Source organism: Mustela nivalis (genome assembly GCF_964662115.1).
Source record: "Mustela nivalis genome assembly, chromosome: 4".
Taxonomy (NCBI): domain Eukaryota; kingdom Metazoa; phylum Chordata; class Mammalia; order Carnivora; family Mustelidae; genus Mustela; species Mustela nivalis.
The window spans coordinates 107,963,412-107,981,822 of record NC_139023.1 but is presented as its reverse complement, the minus strand read 5'-3'; the positions used below and the strand labels follow the sequence as shown (position 1 = coordinate 107,981,822).

Below are 18,411 nucleotides of genomic sequence, written 5' to 3'. Positions count from 1 at the left end.
TATGCTCTAAGGTTTGGATAGGCATGTTTTAGGAGCTCTAGGGACAAATATTCTATTGCTGAGTGTATTATTAGGAGCCATGAAGTGTAGAGGATGGCCAAAAAGGAAGCAAGGAGCAAGAAAGAATCCCCCTGAGACACCACATAACATGTTACACAGAGAGCAAAACAATACTCCACAGAGGGCGTGGAAACAGCACGTGTGCTTATAATCTCGTTCAAGAGGCTCTCTTTGTCGCTCGTACTTGGTAGAAATGGAGATTAAAGAAAAATAGGACATTTTCACTAGGGTATAAATCACGGAAGTCAGAAAGGAGGTTAGAAAATAATGAATATACAAGTAAAGCAACAACAATAAAAAAAAACCCATGTGGCAAAATCAGAGGTAGGTTCCAGCCGGCATGGCCAGAAGCCAGGAGCAACGTTCATTCCCCGACAAGGCTTTCAACTTAAAAATAGACCAAATTTAAACTTACATATTCCTGCGTGAAGTCTATGAGGTTCTGCAAATCAATGTCATCTCTGTACGCTCTGATGTTGTTGTTTATAAAGAAATACAGCTGGTCTTTGATCCAGTCTTTGAAAACAAACGCCAGAACCCCAGCAGTGAGCTCCAGGAAGAAAATAATTCCCAGGAACACAGAAAACTAAGACAAAAGACACACAGAGAACAGTTTAAAGGGCTATTTTAGTCATATGTCATTAAATGGTCCCTTCCAAAAAGGTGTGTAATTACACTGGGCTGTTACACGTGTCTAAAGCAGATACTCTTCAGTTTCTTAAGATTGGCAAATAGCCTATTACACTCCAAGAAAGGATTTTTAAGAATTGTTCATAATCACGTTTTAGAGGTTCTGTTGGTCCATTTGGTAATTAAACAACAAAGCCAATAAGCAAACATGGATAAGAGGCATCTCTCATTAGACCCACATTGCGACCTCATGAGCTTCTCCGGCTTCATGAACCGCCCCACTCCTGAACAATGACCTGCCCTCACCTCCAGTAAGCCTCGTCACCATGAAAGATAAACTATCCCAGTATCTGAAGATTGACTGTCATCTGTCACTATGGCCGTCATGCTGTACGCAATACATTCCTTTCTTTTGGATTTAGACAAATTTAGACACTGCTTTAAATCCTCTTTGCACCTACTTTATGGGGTAAAATAGCAGATGTGTCCGTCTTTGATGACGAGGTCAAAGAGGAAGCTGGGGAGGGGGGCCTGGAGGTGGTGACTAGGACATGAAAATCATTTCCCATTAAGAAAACTGGATTGAAAGTTTTCTAGGGAACACTATCTGTGCTCACCCTTCTTTGTAAATACCAGTCTCAGAAGATTTTAAGTAACATCAACCCGCAGCCAAAGGCAGACTTCTGGCTGATGTGGCCAATAAGAATTTACTCAAGAAGGCTGGGGCCACAGGTAAGGCGGTGACTGCCCATGCACCTGGAGAAATTTCCCCTTCATCTCCAAGACTCTGAAGAGCCCCACCTCAGTCATAGCAACGTCCTGTTCATGCCCACGGTTCTTTCCACTTCCTATCACCCCCACACTCTTACTCTTTCCCAACTTTTTTGCTGAAACAGATTATGAGAAATGAGGCTGTGAAGGACCAGGCAAGCTTCTGGTGACAAGGACAGAAAGAGGGACACTGGGGCCAGAGCTGCTCAGCAGACGCCACAGAGCCTCCAGGACACGAGTGGCTGAGGGGGCAGAGAGGTGAGGGGGCTAAAGCTGTCTGCTGTTTCTCTGCTCAGCAAGCAGACATCCAGCAACCAACCGAGAGAAAAAATTGTGCTGGAGAAGTGATGCAAAGGAAGTTGCAGAGATACTAAGATAAGAAAAAGACAGAAGATGTTAATTCCTCCAGCAAACATCTGAAGGACCCATAATAGATCAGGTCCTGGATTTGGTGGGCTTTGCAGAAGCAAGCATGGGTAAGACCTAATCCTGCCTCCATAGACCCCCAGTCTTAGGGGCTGTGGGGGTGGGGATGGGAAGGGGGGGTTGCATTTCACATCAGAGGTCCACACATCGGACAGTGTGGAGCCAGGATGCAGAGTGCCATTCTGGGAGGGTGGGCAGGAGGGGAGGGTGGAAGAAAGAAGTAAGTGCCTGGCAAAGTGTAGGCCTCCAAGGTTTGAGCCCTTAATTCTAGACGCTCTAGAGCTCAACCCTTCAGGTTCCACAGACCTCCTCCTGGTTATCTGCTCTTGATGAATTCATGAGAATCCATTCACTGTCATCAGTGGTACCAATAAATTCAAAGTAAGATTTCCTCCATCTAGTAAAAAGGACAGTGAAAAAAATGATCACTCTTACTCAGGGCCTACCCCTAGTGTAAAACAAGTCCCCTCCCTTTCATAGATACAGAAATACAAAAGTTATCATGCTATGCAATTGAGAAAAATCAGAGCTGGCCCACACGCATGTGCACACAAAATACCACCACAGAAGCCATGCACGAAGTTAATTTGATTTTTGTTCTCACCACCACAGAGGTTAGGCAAGTTCATTTTCCAGTTACCCTGGTAAAGTTTCTCTTACTGCTACATGATATAGAGATCAAAAACTGAGTTTGAATTAAATTCTTATCAAGTATTTGGCAGAAACCTCTCCGCCCTGGCCCTGTGACCTCATTTCCCCTAATTCCAAAAGTGCAGAAACTGACTCACAGGCTTCGTCTTAGGGCCTCAGTTGACCAGGAAGCTCCATTTCCATTTCCCATGATCTTACCTCCCAGATTTTCCCTCAGCAATTCTCCTAGCCCTGTAGCATCAGATCCCTGGGGCTGTTAAAGGCATGTTTGCATTCGCTTCCTACTTATTTCATAGCTCCTGCTCAAAGACTATTCTGGGCCTGTTTTGACTGTTTGTCCTAAACAGAAAGCCATTTTAAATATTATCTGTGATTTCCAAAAGCCAAGAAATGATACAACTTTCTTCATTTCCAACATGGGGCTTGATAAATTGTGTTGATTTTGGAGAAGCCGATCAGTTTCTGCTATTAACCCTCGTACCTTCAAACACAAATACAATAAGTTATTATCAAAGGGACTCCTCTTATAAACTGAACTATATTCAAATAAATCACATTAAAGGGGATCCCATATTTGGGGGCATGGAGGCTAAAACTGATAAAACAGTGGCAAATGGTTAAATATTATCTGGGGTCTGATGAGGCTCTAGAAAGTGGAGTGAGGTGAGCCCACACATTTAGAAGGATCTCTTGCCAAGACGACTGGCAGGTTGGCAGGTGAGGGTCAGGGGCAAATCTCTCCTGGTCTCCCGGTCTTTGATTAGGTGGGCACTGACAGAATTCTGTGTGTGTGTGTGTGTTTAAAAAAGGGAACTGGGAGATAAGGCATAAGGCCAGTGGAGTGTTGGGAAACCATGTGCTCCCACCACAGACAAGTGTATACAGAACAGAGAACCAGCTGCTCATTCAATCGTAGCGAGCACCAGTGTCCCTCGTTTCCCAGCAGAGTCATGTAAACTTCAGCTTAAACATACGACCTTTCAGGTCTGATTTGCCAAAACCTCATATGTACCAGGGCTGCCCAAATTCCAAAGCAGGCTACCCTGGCTGGGGTACGGTTGAGGGCATTGCACTCTTCTTTAAGGGCATTCAAGAAAAATGCCAGAGGATGACATGGCAGAAATCCTGGGGAAGAGCAGCATGTCCCACATGGCTGTGGGGACCGGGGCTAGCAAGTGCTCTGGTCTTAAATGAAAATGTCTCTGGACGACGTTGAGCAGGATTCTAGGAACATGTGGTATGATACTAACACTGTTGCCTAGAAATCTCACCATCTTTCCTCATGACAGGAAGGTGGATTTTTTTGTTTTCCATCCTTTCCCTGTTTTTGGAAAGGGGAGTGGACACTGCTGCACAGAGAACATCGACACAGATGCCCTCCACCACGCCACGCTCCAGACTGACCGGCATGTTCAGCAAACTGTCAGCTGCACTTAACAAGCCTGTTTTGGATACATACGTGGAAGCACAGGTCCTTCCGTCCTCCTTTGGAAGGAATCTCCAAAAGAAAGGCTTTCACTAAGGAAGCACGGAGGGTGATCTAGAGAGTTCTGAAAGGAAAGCGTCAACTGGGCCGTATTTTCACTGGGTCTTTGCAAGAGCCACCTTGCCTAGAGATAGGGCGTCCTCCTGCAGGAGGACGGGAGATCGGGCCTCCGCCAGTGCACAGAACGGGATACTCACAAACTTCAGAAGGAACGTGTTTTCCCGTAGCGCTCCAATGCACCCTGCGAATCCCAAAATGAACATCACTCCTCCCACCACGAGGAAGAGCCAGACCGGGTCAAAGCCGCCGAGATCGGTGATGGAAGAGATATTGGACAGAACTCCCTGGGGGCAGAGAAGCAAACAACAACGCGTCACCAGGATGTGGGGGCAGTTTTTCAACATGAAAAGATTATTACAGTTGCCTTGTCCCCCTTGCAAAGAAACACTTGAGAGGTGATCTGATGATGAGGTGTAACTGATACTCAAGAAACACTGCAAATTAATTAAAAACAGTGTGCGAGAAAAACACACTTCCCAACACCCAGGAAGAGGGGTCACTCTTCCGCAGCCAGGACAAGCAGGTGTCAGACAAGTGTCTGCCCGAAGCCAAGGGAACAAGGAATGAGCCAGGTGCCGAAGGCTGAGACAGGGCCAGTCCCAGGCACAAGCCCCTGGAATTTTTCCAGGGAAAAACCGAGCCTCGGGATCTGCCCTTGAGCTTCACAGGAGATCCCATCAGGTTCAGATCCCCAAAGCCCACTTGGGTTTGTGCTGGTGACTGTCTCACACTGACTTACTGGGGGTATTTCCTCACCACGATTTTTTTTAAGAACTGATATTTAAATGATTCGCAAATCCAGAGTTACTCCTTGGCTTTCCACCCTTTTTATTCTCCTGCCAAAGGAACCCAGAGTTCTTTCATTTCTCTATGAACTTTTTTTTTTTTAACAAAAATTTCTCCCTCAACCATGATACCATATCAAATACCACCCAGAACCTATGTTAGAAATTACAAGATTTTTTTTTCTCTCTAAAATGCAAGGTACATATTTGCTCTACATTCCTACAGACCACTGTTACTTTGAAACCATGAATGTACAGGAGTCTTAAATAGCCAATATCATCAATATTTTATTTTCTTATCTTACTAGTTTTGAACTCTCAAAATATTCCAGAGTATCATTGTATAGCTTGCTGTGAAGGCTTAAATCATTTGTTTTAAAACACTCCTAACAACCTGAAAGAATGCAAAGTATTTATCTGATTTTATACTTCAAGAAAAATGGAGCCCAGAGAGGCTTCGTGACTTGCCAGAGGTCACACAGCTGTTTATTGATTTTTTTTTTTTTCAATTAGCAATAATCGCACCTCGGATAAACCTCATTGGCTACGATACTGCCACTGGCCAAAGCTGATTTTTTTTTTTTTTTTTTTTGAACAAGAACAAAAGATCTACTTCATGTTCTTTCCTCAACCAGTGGAAGCCATGTATTTGCTTCCCAGCACTTCCAGTCAGCAGAAGCCTTCTCTCATCCATCGCCAGAGACCTGGGGCTATCAGAAAGCCCGAGTTTAAGGGTTTTAAGTTTTAGTCCATTTTAAGGTTGCAGGATCACTTGGACAAAAACATCTTTTGTTTGTTGGGTTTTTGTTTCTTTTGGGGGGGGTGGAGGCATGGACTTAAAAAACAATAGTAGGATATTAATAATAGAACACATATGAGAAATGAAGAACTCTTAAAATGCACAATTTAAACCTTACAGGAAAGGTCAAAGGTTTAAGTCAAGTCACAGATGAAGGGTTGAGAGATGAGGAAAGCAGTTAGGAATGTAGGGTGTATTCACAAAACTTCTGAGGGGACGTCACATGCAACCACACCCTTCATGAGACAGCTTGGTCCAATGGTTTGATCCAGTCTTGTGTTTCTTAGATTTCCAAGCTCTGAATGAGGAGTACTCCAGGGAGGGGTGTGTGTGGGTGGGGAGGGGAAACACAGGAATACTGTTACCAATTCTCCACCTACACAGATGATAGGAAGAAAAAAACTCTGCCAGAGAAGTCACACAAAATCCAGACAACAGTACTGAGGGTCCCGTGTTAGAAGGAAATCAACCTCTCCCCCTAGAATGCCTGGGAACACAGGTGTTCATGCTTAAGGCCTTAATGTTCTGTACATGCTCAGCCAGGGGGAAAGAAAGACAACATTGGAGGGTGCATGATAACATTCTTAAAAGTTAATTTAATTCTGAGAGAAGGAGACTGCATTTCCTTGGCACCCAAACAAGGCAGCAGAGGGGGAAGTGACAGGAAGAGATGTCAGCTCCATCACAAAGAGGCCTTTCTGATAACAGTAGGTCTCCCTCAAAGGATGAGAGAAGGCTTTGGCTCATGCAAGAACCAAAGCGGTGAGCCTCTGTCAGTTCTGCAGTAGGAGGGATTCCCAAATTGGATGTGACATTGGGACTTAATGACCTTTAGGTTCCTTCCAACTTTAAGACCATTGGATGATCCCACCCACTTTTAATGGGCTTTTGTGACTCACACTCAAGTCTGAGCAAAGATCAGATTGTTCCCAGTCTTCCGTGAGCTACAGCTGGACACAAAGAGGTCATGGATAAAAGAGACAATTATCGGGGCAACTCTGGCAAAGCAAGTCAGCCAACCCATGTGCACACCTGTGTTTCAAACACTGAGCTACACCCTCAAAAGGCTACAAAATATATGATCTCTGGGATGCCTGGGTGGCTCAGTTGGTTGAGCATTTGCCTTTGGCTTAGGTCAGGATCCCAGGTCCTGGGATCGAGTCCTGTATCGGGCTCCTTGCTTGGCAGGAAGCCTGCTTCTTCTTCTGCCTGTGCCTTCACCCTGCTTGTGCTCTCTCACTCTCTCTTTTTCCAACAAATAAATAAAATCATTAAAACAACAACAAAAACAAAACCAAAACAAAACCATGATCTCAACTGTCAGTAGTTTCCTGGAGCATCTGTCCTCTCTGGGTTTAATTTGGAGGGTGAGTATTTGGCTTTGCAGACAAACTTATTTTCATACTTTTACTCTGTCCAGCCTACAGGGGCAGCTTTAATTGAGGGGCTTCCTACTGTTACCATGGAAACAACAATCATTTGGGGGTCTAGCTGGCCTGCAGATTCTACTTTTAATCCTAAACTCTGGCAAAAGGCAGGACTGGAGACAGATACTGAGTGCTTTGGGGAAATAATATTCTGCAAAGCCTGAAAAAGACAACCAAGAACTTAATTTATAATGGATGCAGAATATACCCAGGTTATTATCAATTGGAAACTAACTCAACTGGTCAAACCTCAAGTTTCTGCCTTTTCCTCGGGATTAGGATTACTTACCCAGATGGAGATGAACAACAAAAGACAGCACTCCTTCACCTGCGCCATGTTTCCCAAGAGCCCCTGAAAAGCAGTCTTACTGATTCAGACTACACAGAGAGATTACAGCCGTGCTGAACCCAATCCTGGCAGCCGAGATTCCAGATTACAGAAATGATGGGGAGCTGACAGCTCGGCCTTCTGCTGTCTCAGAGATGGGGTCTTCTCAATGGACTTTTTAATTGTGTTAAGCTCAATGAGACAAATCAGTAAGAACTGCTAGAACACGCCTGCTGAAGAATAATTATCATTAAGGCTTGTAGCTGACAAGAAGCAGGAAGAAAAAAAATACAAACTCTAAGATTACAGTTAAGTCTGCCAAGTGATTTAAAATAGACGCTCCCATCCGCGGTAAATCCTCAGGAATGCACTAGAACAACAGCAGCAGACACCTAGTCTTCTGGGAACCTGTGGGCACCACCCTCATCTTTGGGCAAGAGCACTTCCCCATCTTGTAAGGCTTCCTGCCCACCCCCTCAAATACACTCCCTGTGCCCCTCAGAGCAGCCAAATTCTCTCATGACTCCCCCTTCCCTCATGACCACTGAGAAGTGTGAATCCCTTTCCTGGAACACCAAGGTTTGGAATAAGCATCTCCCTCTTGTGGCTGAAGTTATAAAAGGCCCAAATCAGCAGCCACATTTTGTTTTTCACCATGTGGATCAAGTCTCCACAGTGAGAACTAGAAAGCCAGGCACAGGAAGAAACAAAGAATAAGGGCTGGGACGGAAAATCCCGTCGGTGTGATAATCCCTGACCTGATGAGGAGTTCTGCAAATCACTCCAAAATCCTTGTAATACATGCCCTTGATGGCACAAGGCAGTTCTGTCTGGGTCTGTCTGCATCTGAGGAGTCCTGCACAACCTGATAACAGCTGTCAATCAACTAGGCTTTCAGTGCTGCACGTGGGCATATACACAGGTGCATAACTATATGCACACACACACTCAGCCAACACTGGAAGTTCACACCTTATGCTGAGAAGAAAGTTCTGGGGGTCCAACAGGGAGCAGGAAAGGGGCAGAGCTAAGTGTTGGACTTAATACTACCCCTTTACTCAGCTGGCTGCTACTTCCAGTCAACCGAGCCCTTAAGCCCAGGTATAGTCTTCCTTGTTGACTAGCTATCAACTCAGCACCGTTAATGAAATGAGTTCTGGATGGAACTCTTAGGTGTTTTGTCTCCATCACTGACAAAAAGTACATGATGTAAGCTCCAATTCTTGATGTAAACGTGATTCTTCAGCCCTTTGGCTTCAATATCAACTTCTTAGAAACTCAAACTTGTCGGAAAAAAAAAAAAAAGTACAAAAAGGCAATTGGCTACTCTCCTCTGTACCCAGAACTGCTGCTCAAGTGAGAAGCACACAGACACGCAGCCCAGTATCTGCATCCCGGGGGTACGGGCTTGTGCTCCTCCTCTAAGGATCCTGCAGGCAGAGCCCAGGGAGCTGAAAGGGTTAAGGGGCTTGGACGTCGTGCATAAAGTCAGAAAATACCATCCTGCGAAGCAGCGCCTAACTAGAATGAAGATAAACGCAGGAGAAGCAGAGCAATCAGCCACGTGCACTTCTTCCTTTATCCGTTTGTTTGGGCTGACACGAAAATGGTCTTCTGAACAGCAGCAGCAGAGAACAGTCAGCAGAAGAGAGCCAGAGACCGAGATCGCGGGTTACAAAAAAATAGATTCCAGTACTACAAGACCTGAGAATATGGTGGGGGGCGGGGAGATTCACTACACAGATGGTCCTTGTTATTGTGTAAGCGTTCTTTGCAGTCACACTCTATATACGCCTGTATCTACAGTCTGAGGCCCCTCAGCCAGCTCCCCGGGGTCTATGGCTAGTGCTGCAGGAGATGCACAAACACACACTTACTGCACCATAAAGGGCGGCTTCGAAGACAAGATGAAGACCAGCCAATTAAAAAGTTAAAAAACAACAAATATATTCAGCGAATTAGCCATTCCAGAAATTGGCTTTTGGACAGCTAGCTCTTGGCATATCAATCCAGAGCCTTTAAGAGATGATCCTCCAGTGAAATAGGACATTTCCGTTATCTACTAGGGACTAGACAGTATCTCTCAGAACTTAGCAAGGAGACCCATGTGTGTCTAAAAAGAAATCAGACATGCTCATGGAACGTGTCTGAAGCAATAGCAGACAGAAGCTTAGAGAGCCAACAAACAAAAGGTATCAGTGTGCATCCACTGTAGTAAAAGGGAGACTGATATTCCAGTCACTTGGACAAGGCTGCCCTCGAATGCGGCAGGGAGCATACATCCTGCACTGTACGCAAGCCCACCGGGCTCACCTACAGTTTCCCCTGGAATCCTGAAACACAGAAAGAGGGTCGCCTGGACAGTGCTAGCTGTGGGGCAAAGACACAGGACGTGATCATACAGATAACTCGTCCTGAATCCCAGTTCCATGACCTACTACCCGTGTGATTCTGGGCAAGTTATCAGACCCGCCTAAGACTCAATTTCCACATCAGCAAAATGGTACCCCACATCATAAGGATGAAGGAAATAATTCAAGTACATCCAAACACTATGCAAAGTGCATGGCGCAAAGTAAGAATTCAGTGAAAATTTATCCTCATCCTCACTACCGTCACTACCCTATTAGACCAAAAGAAACACAAAGGTACACTGAAGCACAGAGGAGGAGCCTCTAACTCAACCGCACTAGAGGGGAATCCATCTTGCTCTGGTACTTGTTCTGCCTGACCTTTTAAGGAAAGCCATGACTGTATCTGACGATCACACCTAATGAAGGTGGCAGTAACTGACCTGCCAGCCAGATTGTCTTTGTTTGGGAATGCAAAATCACCTAAAGACACTCCAAGTAGAGGCAGAAGAGAGAAGCCATAAGTAAGCAAAAGCCATGAGTAGGAAGACGCCATGAGTGGGTAGAAGCTAAGAGTGCACAGAAGTGGTGCCGTGGAGAAAAGAGCAATGAGAAGTGAGTCAACAGTGGTGAGCACACTGGGCAGTCAGCAGCCATGTTGCCAAGATGGCGGCACCCTGAACAGGGAAAACAGGCCTCTGCTGCCAAGGAGCCAACTGGTGCACTGGTCATCGAAGATGTGCTGCTCTGGAGGGACCTTCCAGATACTTAACAATGTCCTCCTCCCTGTGGAATCTCATCGTTCTGTGGTTTGATGAACACTATACACCTTGGCAAGAATGTGGAAAACTGGCCCACCTTCCCACCAACCTCCTCCTCCTCAGCACCTCATTCATTCAACTATCCCTGAAACTGAAGCAGCTTCTCACCCATGCTTCTGCAATAAAGGACTATGCTCTGAGCAGAACTGTTTTTTCTTGGAAAAGGCTTTTACGCACGTGTAGAAATGAAAAGGCAAACAGAGCTGCGGAAGGGTTTCAAACCAATAAACCTCAGGAGTGTCTGTGGTTTTTTCCACCACCAGCTCAGAGAGTCTTCTGTGTGCCACCTGGCAAGCTTCAGTTTCTTCTCTCTCAACCCACACAGAAAAGAAATGCAAAAATAGCATTAATACGCCCCTAAGGTCTGGGGCTCTTCTGCTTTGGCATATACAAACACATTCCTTCCAACTGCTGGATGAGAAACAAAGAGACAGGCATATGGAACGTGCACCCAGAGCCAGGCCAGATGGACCCCTCTGAGATTTATGGGACTGGGTCCTGATTCACCCATCCCCCATAAACCAGACCCTACTGGGGTGGAACTGGCAGCAGCTTTCCTAGAGTACAAAGAAGGGAAGAGAGTTCCTGACTTGGGAGAAGATGACAAGACAGAACATTCTAAAGAAAATGAGCTCCAGGAGTGGGGGTGGGGGTGGTTCTGGAGAGTCGGAGATGCAGCTTTCAACAGGAAGACCTGTCCACAGGAAGACCACACGACAACAGACCTGCTCCCTCAACACTCATCAGAGATTCCCCAAAGAACATTACAAAGCAAGGCCACTCTGCAAACCCCAAGACATCCAGTTGCCTGAGGAATCGTGGCAGAGTCCAGAGGGAGGACTTGAAAGGTGAAGAACCAGGAGCTCACTGGGACCCATAGTCCAGGGGGTGTACAGTTGTGGGGACAGCAGGACTCAGGGCCTGGAGAAGTGACGCAAGGTTAAAGGAAGGCCAGCTGCCTTAAAGGCATGTGGTCGTCTAGTTTTTTTCTGTTAAAAAAAAAAAATCATCGGTGATCCCTTCTTACAGCTTAAAAATGGCCATGACCACGGGGCACCTGGACGGCTCGGTCAGTTGACTGTCCAATTCTTTTTTTTTTTTTTTTAAGATTTTATTTATTTATTTGACAGAGAGAGATCACAAGTAGACAGAGGGGCAGGCAGAGAGAGAGAGGGAAGCAGGCTCCCCGCCGAGCAGAGAGCCCGATGCGGGACTCGATCCCAGGACCCCGAGATCATGACCTGAGCCGAAGGCAGCAGCTTAACCCACTGAGCCACCCAGGCGCCCGACTGTCCAATTCTTGATTTCAGCTCAGGTCATGCTCTCAGCATCATGAGGCTGAGACTGACCGGGCTCTGCGCTCAGCATGGAGTCTCTCTCCCTGCGCCTCTCCCCCACCCCACTCGCTCTCTTGCTCTCTCTCAAAATAAATAAAGAAAATCTTTTTTAAAAATGGCCATGACCTGGTGTGGGGAGAGGAAGAGGAGAGACACCGTCCTCCAGGCCTCCATGAAATTCTGCAATCAAGCCGTTGGTGCCGCGGCCAGCTGTGCCAAGTCCTACCCACTGGTGCTGCTCCTGGGCCACAAACGCCACCCCAGAGGGAGGGACTGCCTCTCTGAACATGGAAACAAATCCACAGGCAAAAGTGTCACTTTTCAGAAATCCAGCCTGTTCCCAGGCCACTCGCCAGATGCCTTTACATGGGTGTCCTCATGATGGAATACAGACCCAGGAATGGTCCTAAGTATAATGTTTAAACCCAAATATGTAATAGAGGCTCTGATCACGGTGTGCTCCCTGCCCAAACTAAAGCGGAAAAAGAGGGCGCCTGGGTGGCTCAGTGGTTAAGCCGCTGCCTTCGGCTCAGGTCATGATCTCAGGGTCCTGGGATCGAGTCCCGCGTCGGGCTCTCTGCTCAGCAGGGAGCCTGCTTCCTCCTCTCTCTCTCTCTGCCTGCCTCTCTACCTACTTGTGATTTCTCTCTGTCAAATAAATAAATAAAATCTTAAAAAAAAAAAATAAAGCGGAAAAAGAAAAGAAACGAAAAGAAAAAGCAAACAGCCTAGTAGTAGGTGATCACTGTGCTCTAGGGCCCGAGACAGAAGTCACCCAGTTACTAAGCAAAGTCAGGATCACCCAAGAGCTGACGGGCAACTGTATGTGTCATGGGTATTCAGAGTGAAGGCACAGTGACACCCTCAGGTGGTCATCTGGCGGGAGACAGGTGAGCAGGGTGCTGGGCAGAAGCAGCAGCAGGGTGAGTGCTGTGGGAACACAGAGGGGAAGGGGAGAAGGTGAGGTCAGCAAGTGCAGAGACAAAGTGACAGGCTCTGGTTCTGAAGGGTCTATGTGTGAGCTTGATGGGGGGTGAGGGCAGGCTAATGGGTAGACGGGCTGGCACTGGGTTTGAATGAGGGCGTTCTGAGCAGTGGAAAGCCCGGTCATTTCTGTACTTAGCTCACAACCTGGGCAGCAGGTGGACGTCATGGACGCAGCTGGCCGGCTCTGGGGTGATCCAGGTGGGCTAGAAAAGGGCTACGCTACTGAGCACACGATATGGCTGGCACTGGGCTACCTAGCTTAAGTCACCCTCACCACAAGCCTACCAGGCAGGACAGCTGTCCACGGCAGGAAACAGACTCAGAGATGGGCAGCTGCCGGCTCGCCAGGGTGAGAAAGTGACATAGCAGAGTTTCCAGCCCAGGCCAGCGGATCCCAGAGTGGTCTACTGATGACCTGCCCCACCTCCATGATGCTCTCCTGTCTGAAAAAAGCAAGCAGCAGTGGGTATGAAGGTTCTCATTTTCAAAAGAACATTGTGTATCTGTGTCTAAAATTTTAAGTATGTAACATGTTAAAATGATATTTTTGGCCCTGGACTTCCCTGATCAACCTCTGAAAACCCAAGTAAGTAGGAGAGACAAAGGCCTCTCCCCACCGCTGCCACCTGCCACCCCCCACAGGCCAAGAGGCACTTCTCTCTCCCCGCACACCTCAGCAAAATCAAGCGGACAGAAAGTGACATGAGAGAAAATAGAGAGAATTTCCTTTCTCTAGAGAAAGTGGCTGCCGTGCTGTGCACCACCACTCCCTGGCAGCTTGCTTTTCACCTTAAACCTGGTGAGGACTTTCAAGGGGCCTACTGGGGGAGCTCTGAGACAACAGTGACTTAGGTCAGCCTGCCCAAGAAGGAAAGAGGAGGGCTCCAGGGCAGGCGAGGGCTATTCTTGGTGGCATGGGCCTCACCCCCACATGAGTGTACCCAGGAAGAGGCAGCTGGGGTAAGAACAGGAAACCTCAGAAGGCAGAGTGCAGACGAGTGCAGGCTGAGGAAGACGGCCGGGTCTGAGCTGGGGAACTAGGCAGCCACTTGGAGCAGACACAGCCACCAAACTCAAGGGAACCACCAGACAGAGGGACCCAGCAGGGAAGCTTCAAAAAGACCAAGACATCATCCCCTCCACCCTCTGCCTGGTCCCAGGAGCCCAGCCCCACCCACACTTCAGCTCCAGCAGGAAGTGGGCAGAGGAACATCTGGTGAGTGGGGAGGGGTGACAGGAGGAAGCAGGGGGCAAAGGCCTCACCCTGCTTCCCTCTTCAGGGACCCAAGCAGATGGAGCTGGGTGAGGGAGAACATTGGAACCCAACATCATCAGGGTTGGAGTTTTGATCACCATCCAACTCATCCGGGCCTGAACTTGTGCCTCAGAATGAAAGTAGGACTATGATATCTGAGAGGGAACAACAAAGTCATAGAACTTTCGACCCACCTCAATTTCATTCCTGAGAAACCCCTCTGAAAAAGGTTTATGCAGACACACCAAAAGAAAAAGTACTGGTTACAACGGATTAACTTTCGTGCTAACTTTGCAGGTACTGAGCAAGAGCTGCTCTGTTTTCAGATTTTGGACTAAAACAGGAAACTCGAGAGAGTGACTTGGGTAACAGAGAGAGATGTGGACTAACTCACTGTATTTCTGCCAATGGGATGCTATCTTCAAAGAAGGATTTTCGGCATCTCAGAAGCGGCTCCTTAAGAGTAGTTTCCAAGCCAAACATGTAGTGCTCTGTTCCAGATATCGGGGGAACCCCCTACCCCTACAGCCTCTCTCTGGCTATGGAAACTCGACAGCCACCACCATGAATGGCCCGAAGCACTGGATCTCATGGTCTCCGATTTTCCTTCCTGGGAAAATTGGGGCAGTTTTTCCAAGGTGAGTCTTGGAAAACAATCTTGTCAATGACTGTGACAAAAAGCAACTGGAAGGTTCTGAAATGAGACTCACAGCAAGGCAGTGGTCAGGGCAAAGCCTCCAGGAGAAAGATCTTCCTTATCCATCCCCAGGAAAGCCCCAGAGAAAAGCAGTACAGGCCAGAGCTCTTCTAATTCCCACTCCCCTTTGGGCTCAGAACAGCCAGACTTTCCCTCTAGCCCGCTCCCCACGGGAGCCAGAGCAGGGTGAGCAAAAAGGCGGGCAGGGGAGGGCTGGGGCCCAGCCTATGGGGAGGGGCCAGACTTCCAGTGTAACCCTTCTGGGCCTCAGTTTCCCCACCTCCAACAGAATAGGTCATCATTCTCCTAAAGTTTAACCCTAAAGATCCACAGCGACAGAAGTGAAAACGAAACCCCTTCAGGAAGAGCCACCTTTTCCTGTGCCGTCTTTAGGGCATATAAAGCTCCTCTGCATGGTCTCCCTCATTGGCTCTGACATCTTCTCAGCCCCAGCAGTGCAGGCAACACGCAGACAGAACTGAGTGGAAAAGGGCGCAGGACCCCTGCCTGCAAGGTGTTTTCAGGCCCCCTAAAGCCAGCTGAATGCATCCTTGGCACAGACAGCTAGGGGCTGGATTGGGAGGGCAGGAGGGAACATGGGTCCCGGCCAGTGACGGACGCTCTTCCTACTCGGAAAAGTGGAGGCTCCTCCTGGCCCTCGCTGACGCGGCAGGCAGCACCCCAACCTGCGACTGCTGGTGTAGGAGCCCTCTGCCTCTCACCCTCACTCAAATGCTAAGGAACCAGCACACGTGCTGGGCAAAATGGAGAAGGAAAGCCCCCCCACCTCATTTTCCCACCAAACAGGACAATCACATATTGATTCCCATTTTTATGCCAGAAATAAAGGAGTATTTTCTTCCCCAACATCCCAAATTAGGGGCCGTGTTACTGTTTGTAACACTGTCCCGCTATCGATCAGACATCACAGCCACATGTAACTAACTCTGCTCACTCTCAGGCAGGCAGATCTGTCTCCACCACCCGCCAACAGGAGATCTGAGGCAACTTCACGCCTCTCGAACTGAACGCCACAGGCCACAAAATCGCCCCAGTTTAAGAGAATGCTTTCATCATTCGTTTGGTCATTCACTGTTTCAGAAGCAGTGTTTTTTGAACAGCGACTCTGTGCTGAGGCTGTAGGTACTGGAGGGGAGCAGTAAACAAAAGTCTTTGCCCTCACAGAGCTGCTTTTTTTAGTGGCGTGCGAGAGCAATGCCCTGGCTGGTGTGGAAGTGCTCGATTCTATGAAAACACGTAGGAGAAAAACACAGGGAAGCAGGGAAAGAGGGAAGGGGCATGGGGTGACAGCAGTGACTTGAAATAGGCCAGGAAGACCTGTGGAAGGAGGTGACATTTGATCAGAGATCAGAAAGTGAAGAAAAATGCCAAAGTGGATCTCTGGGGGACAGCATCCCTGGTAGGGGAGGAGCAAGGACAAAGGGCTCAGGCGGGGGACAGCGGTGGGGGGAGCTGAGATTTTGGACAAACAGTACTGTGGTCCGTGGGGGCTACAGCAACAGGAAAGGGCAAGGTGGAAAGTGAGGTCAGTAACGGGATGACATCTATGGGATGGAGTGAGACAGTAAGCTCACTGAGCTCACTGGAAGGTTTGGAGCAGAGAAGCGATAAGACTTTTTTTTTTTTTAAAGGTATAGATTACATTAAATTTGGTATTAGTTTCAGGTATACAACACAGGGATTCATCATTTATACACATTATAAAATGATCACCAAAAAAAGTCTAGTTACCATCTGTTATCACACAAAGTGATTACAATATTATTGACAATATTCCTCAGGCTGTACTTTTCATCCCTGTGACTTATAACTCCAAGTTGGTGTCTCTACTGCCCGTCTCCTATCTCACTCATTCCCCCACTCCTACCCTTCTAACCACTGATTTGTTCTATCTAGGATCTGTTTTATTTTCTTAGATTCCACATATAAATCATACACTATTTGTCTTTCTCTCTCTGGCTTTTCTGTTATTTTTAAAATATTTTATTTATTTATTTGACAGAGAGAGAAAAAGAGAGAGAGCGCACAAGCAAGGGGAGCTGGAGAGGGAAAGGAAGAAGCAAGCTCCCTCCTGAGCAGGGAGCCTGATGCAGGGCTTGAGCCCAAGACCCTGGGATCAAGACCTGAGCCAAAGGCAGATACTTAACCAACTGAACCACCCAGGCATCTCTCTCTCTCTCTGTGTCTGACTTACTTGACTTAGCAGAATACTCTCTAGTTCATCCATGTCACAAATGGTTAAGATTTCATCCTTATTTACAGTTGAGTAATGTTCCACTATATAACACATACACCAAATCTTTATCCCTTCACCTGTCAGTGGGCACTGGGGTTGCTTCCAGAATCTTGATACTGTAAATAATGCTGCAATGAACATGCTGCATGTATCTTTTCTGTTTTCTTAGATCAATACCCAGCAGTGGAATTGCTACGTCATCTAGTATTTTCATTTTTAATTTTTTGTGGACGCTCCACACTGTCTCCACAGTGGCCGCACCAATCTACATTCCCACCAATAAGGCACAAAGGTTCCATTTTCTCCACATCCTCACCAATATTTGTTACTTCTTGTTTCTTTGATACTAGCCACGCTATCTTATATTTTGAGAGGATCACTCTGGCCGCTTTATGGAGACGTGCCTGGGTTAGGAGCAGGGGAACAAGCGTCGAGGCCGGGAAACAACTGAAGGCTCCTGAACGCATGTAGGCAAGATGTGGAAGCAGCTACGATCAGGGTGTAACAGTGGAGGTGATGAGAAGAAATGAGATTCCCCACCTTTTCTCAAGGCAGAGTGGACTGAATGTGGTCTGAGAAGGAAAGAAGGGAAAGTGTCAAGAAAACCCGAGCAAGTACGAGAAGGGAGTTGTCATTTACTACCATTTGGGAAGAACAGCTTTGAGGAGGGAATCAGGAGTGCTGTTTTGGATTTTCAGAAGCCACTGGACATTTAAGCGGAGATGCCAGGGAAGGTACCGGCTACCCGAGTCTGGAGATAGTAAGGTCTCAATTGAAGATCTGAATTGGGAAGTCATCCGTGACAGATGGCGTTTGAAGCCCCAAGCTGGGATGAGATTGCCTAGGGCCTGAGTGAAGACAGAGAAGAGGTCTCAGAGCCAAGCCTCAGGCAAAGGAGTATGAGAAGGCACTGCCTGAGAGGCAGGGAAACTGGGAATGTGGGCTATCTCGGAAGCCAAGTGAAGAAAGCATTTCTAGAAGGGGGAGATGATAAACTGTACCTTAGTCCTTGCTTTACTGACAGGGTTTCTGAGTTCTCAGATGAAAAAGTGATGTGCTCCAGGACCTAGGACAGGTTCAGTAAGAAAGGACCAGGTTTATCAAGTTCCTAGGCTGGTAATTAGAGGAAAAGTGAAGGATATAGTCTGTCTACAAGAATAAGAAGCAGATAAACAGTCTGATATAATGACAAATAGATGGATTAGAAACTGCTTGACTGATGACACCCAAGGGCACATATAAGTGAATGAGTGTCAGTCTCCAAGGAAATTTCCAGGGACATG

The 18,411-nt window shown here is 47.3% G+C and overlaps 1 protein-coding gene across 3 annotated transcripts in view; it reads right to left on the bottom strand.

Annotated features, from left to right (window-relative positions):
- TSPAN5 (tetraspanin 5) overlaps nucleotides 1-18,411 on the bottom strand; it is a 170,958-nt gene that overhangs the window by 9,590 nt on the left and 142,957 nt on the right. For all 3 annotated transcript variants that reach the window (XM_082729113.1, XM_082729115.1, XM_082729114.1), the window contains exons 3-4: nucleotides 4,222-4,368; nucleotides 476-646 (exon numbers count right to left, since the gene is read on the bottom strand). In XM_082729113.1, coding sequence (XP_082585239.1) covers nucleotides 476-646; nucleotides 4,222-4,368 — 318 coding nt within the window. The remainder of the gene's footprint in view (nucleotides 1-475; nucleotides 647-4,221; nucleotides 4,369-18,411) is intronic.